This window comes from Frankliniella occidentalis, unplaced genomic scaffold, assembly GCF_000697945.3.
Source record: "Frankliniella occidentalis isolate FOCC.00 unplaced genomic scaffold, Focc_3.1 Scaffold10, whole genome shotgun sequence".
NCBI classification, from domain to species: Eukaryota; Metazoa; Arthropoda; class Insecta; order Thysanoptera; family Thripidae; genus Frankliniella; species Frankliniella occidentalis.
The window spans coordinates 1,744,473-1,746,821 of NW_026267140.1; the positions used below are offsets into that span (position 1 = coordinate 1,744,473).

General features: G+C 35.3%; 1 protein-coding gene across 1 annotated transcript; it reads right to left on the reverse strand.

Annotated features, from left to right (window-relative positions):
- Positions 1-93: 93 nt before the first annotated feature.
- Positions 94-2,349, reverse strand: LOC113216465 (UPF0415 protein C7orf25 homolog; the record flags this gene model as incomplete). Its single annotated transcript, XM_052277473.1, is given in 8 exon segments — positions 94-571; positions 644-912; positions 997-1,160; positions 1,286-1,512; positions 1,584-1,678; positions 1,761-2,004; positions 2,075-2,208; positions 2,311-2,349. Coding segments are annotated over 8 exon segments (1,250 nt in total), but the record flags the coding sequence as incomplete, so codon positions are not given.

Genomic DNA, 2,349 nt, shown 5'->3' on the forward strand with positions numbered 1-2,349 from the left:
AAAAGCGTGACACCGCACTGAGAACAATACTCGTTCTTCCTACCACCACGAAGGTGAAGTGGGATGGTAAAGAACGAGTAAAAAAAACATCTATGAAGGGGCACTTTTGGTTTATCAGTTTATTGAGAAATTTGTTGGCTAGAAATATTTATCACATTCGAAGCAGAATCACAAAGCAGTTATTCAGTTCTCATATAAAGAAGGAGAATAAATAAATATTGGTTCAATGTACATTTCAAAGACATGTAAAATAATAAATTGATGCAAATATTACTGCACAATTATTCAAACAGATGAAAAATGGCTTGGTCCTTATCACAATGGACAAGTAACACCTTAAAAAAATATATATACACATGTTTGTTTTAAGCATTGTAAACCCTGTTGAAACTTTTGATTCTTTTACTTAGCTTTAAACAAATGACTGAAGGTTGTTTTTAATGATTACTCACTAAAAACAAACACTTCAATACTTTCTAAACATACTTCTTCTTTAGGTGGGCTCAGCTGAGGCTTCCTTACTTTCAGATAATGCACGAGATTCATGGACTAGTACAGCGTAGGATAGGCCCTGGGCAGATAAAAACAATATTTTCATGGGAATTAACCAAGGTGTTAACATGTGAATGGTACAATTATTTACCTGTGATTTTGCAGCTCTTACAAACCCCTCATTTGCGGTAACAGTTATTGCACGAAGTTCATCTCCAGTACCAAATATTTTTCTTGACCTTGCTTTAACTTTTCCACCTTCTTTCAGATATTGATCTGTTCGTTTTGATATTTGGTCAGGAACAACAGAAATTCGTTGAAGAAGAATCTCTGCTCTCTTTTTCTCAGCTGGTCCTCCTAGAGTTGCTATAATACTTTGAAAGTCTTTGTAAGCAGTACTGCAGCAAAAAAGTTCTCTTCCTGAACAATAAAACAAATCTGTTGTAGTTTTCATGGAGGAATAAAAACAAGTATGTTCCTATCCTATTATGGGGGAAAAAATACCTTGGAAAGCCTTGTCTAAAAGTGGCTTTGCTGGTCTTTCCCTCTCCCACTCAGCTTGTTGTGTTAAAAGTGGCTCCTTAAATTTGAAATGGCAACCACCATTTGTCAAGGATGATACATAGGCAATCATTGCTGTTACGTCAAGGTTTAATCTCTCTTCTGATCTAAAACAAAATAAAATGCAAAAAAAAAAAAAAAGTGTTATCAAAGCGATCTCTTGCAATCAAAAATGTTGACTCCAATAAAGAAGGGAACAAAAAACAACAAAAAGAAAACAGGTTATTAACACCTTGAACTGTCATTAACTTCAACATTGTTAGAGTACTCTCTATTATCATCATAATTTTCATATCTTTCCCCACAATCCTGATCTGAATTGGATGCATCATCAAATTCTGAATCTTCTGCATGGAGGCAATTTTCATTTTCAACTCTTTCTCCTCTTACTTCAATACCAAGTTTCTCTAAAGTGTTTGCTAGGGGTAATTCTATGCCACTTGCAAAAAAGAAAGCAACCTATAAAAAGGGATGAACTAATTTAATATGGTTTGGGCAATACTTTAGATGAGACGTAATCACCAACGTACTCTCGGAATTTTGAAATGATATGGATGTTGGCTGGCACATGCTAGAAATTCCTTGGCCTGATCTGTTACTGTTCGTTGTCCATATTCACCTTCTCCTAAACAGAGGTAAGTAACAATGGACATTCTAGGACACACTCTTAGAAACTGAAATTTTGTTGCAATAATTATTATACAAACCTGCAGACAATAATGAAAGTGCTTTTGGGTTCCGGGCGACCACTTTTATCCATGTTTGACCCTGGTCAGCAATAATATCAACGCAAACTCTCTTGCTATCTCCAGAACCAGTTCGCAGCTCCAATGTTTCCAATATTGCACTACACCCATCACAGTGTTCCAATACACAATTGACTAGCGCCTCCAAGTGTCCTAAATTGGTACACTTCACATGTTCAATCTTTATATCACGTTTTTCCAACACCTGTCAGAATAACAACTTTGTTGAGAAAAAGAGTTAACAGTTGACAAACACTCAGTCATTGCCAGATTACCTTGCGAAGAAAGTTTGTTTCCTGCTGCAATCTTTTTAAGAGCTTTTGACAACCCCTCACTTTGGATTTATCACATAAAAGTGATAAAAGCTTCTCTCCAAGCTTAATTTTGGCTTCAAGTTCAATTTGAAGAGCTGTACTCACAAACACATACAATAATTTATTTTCTAGAATTAAGACAATTAAATTGTGTCCTTGACAAGTCACAAGAATATCATTAAATTGGGATTTTTTACCTTGAGGATCAATCTGAGAATAGTCTACAACAGATAATG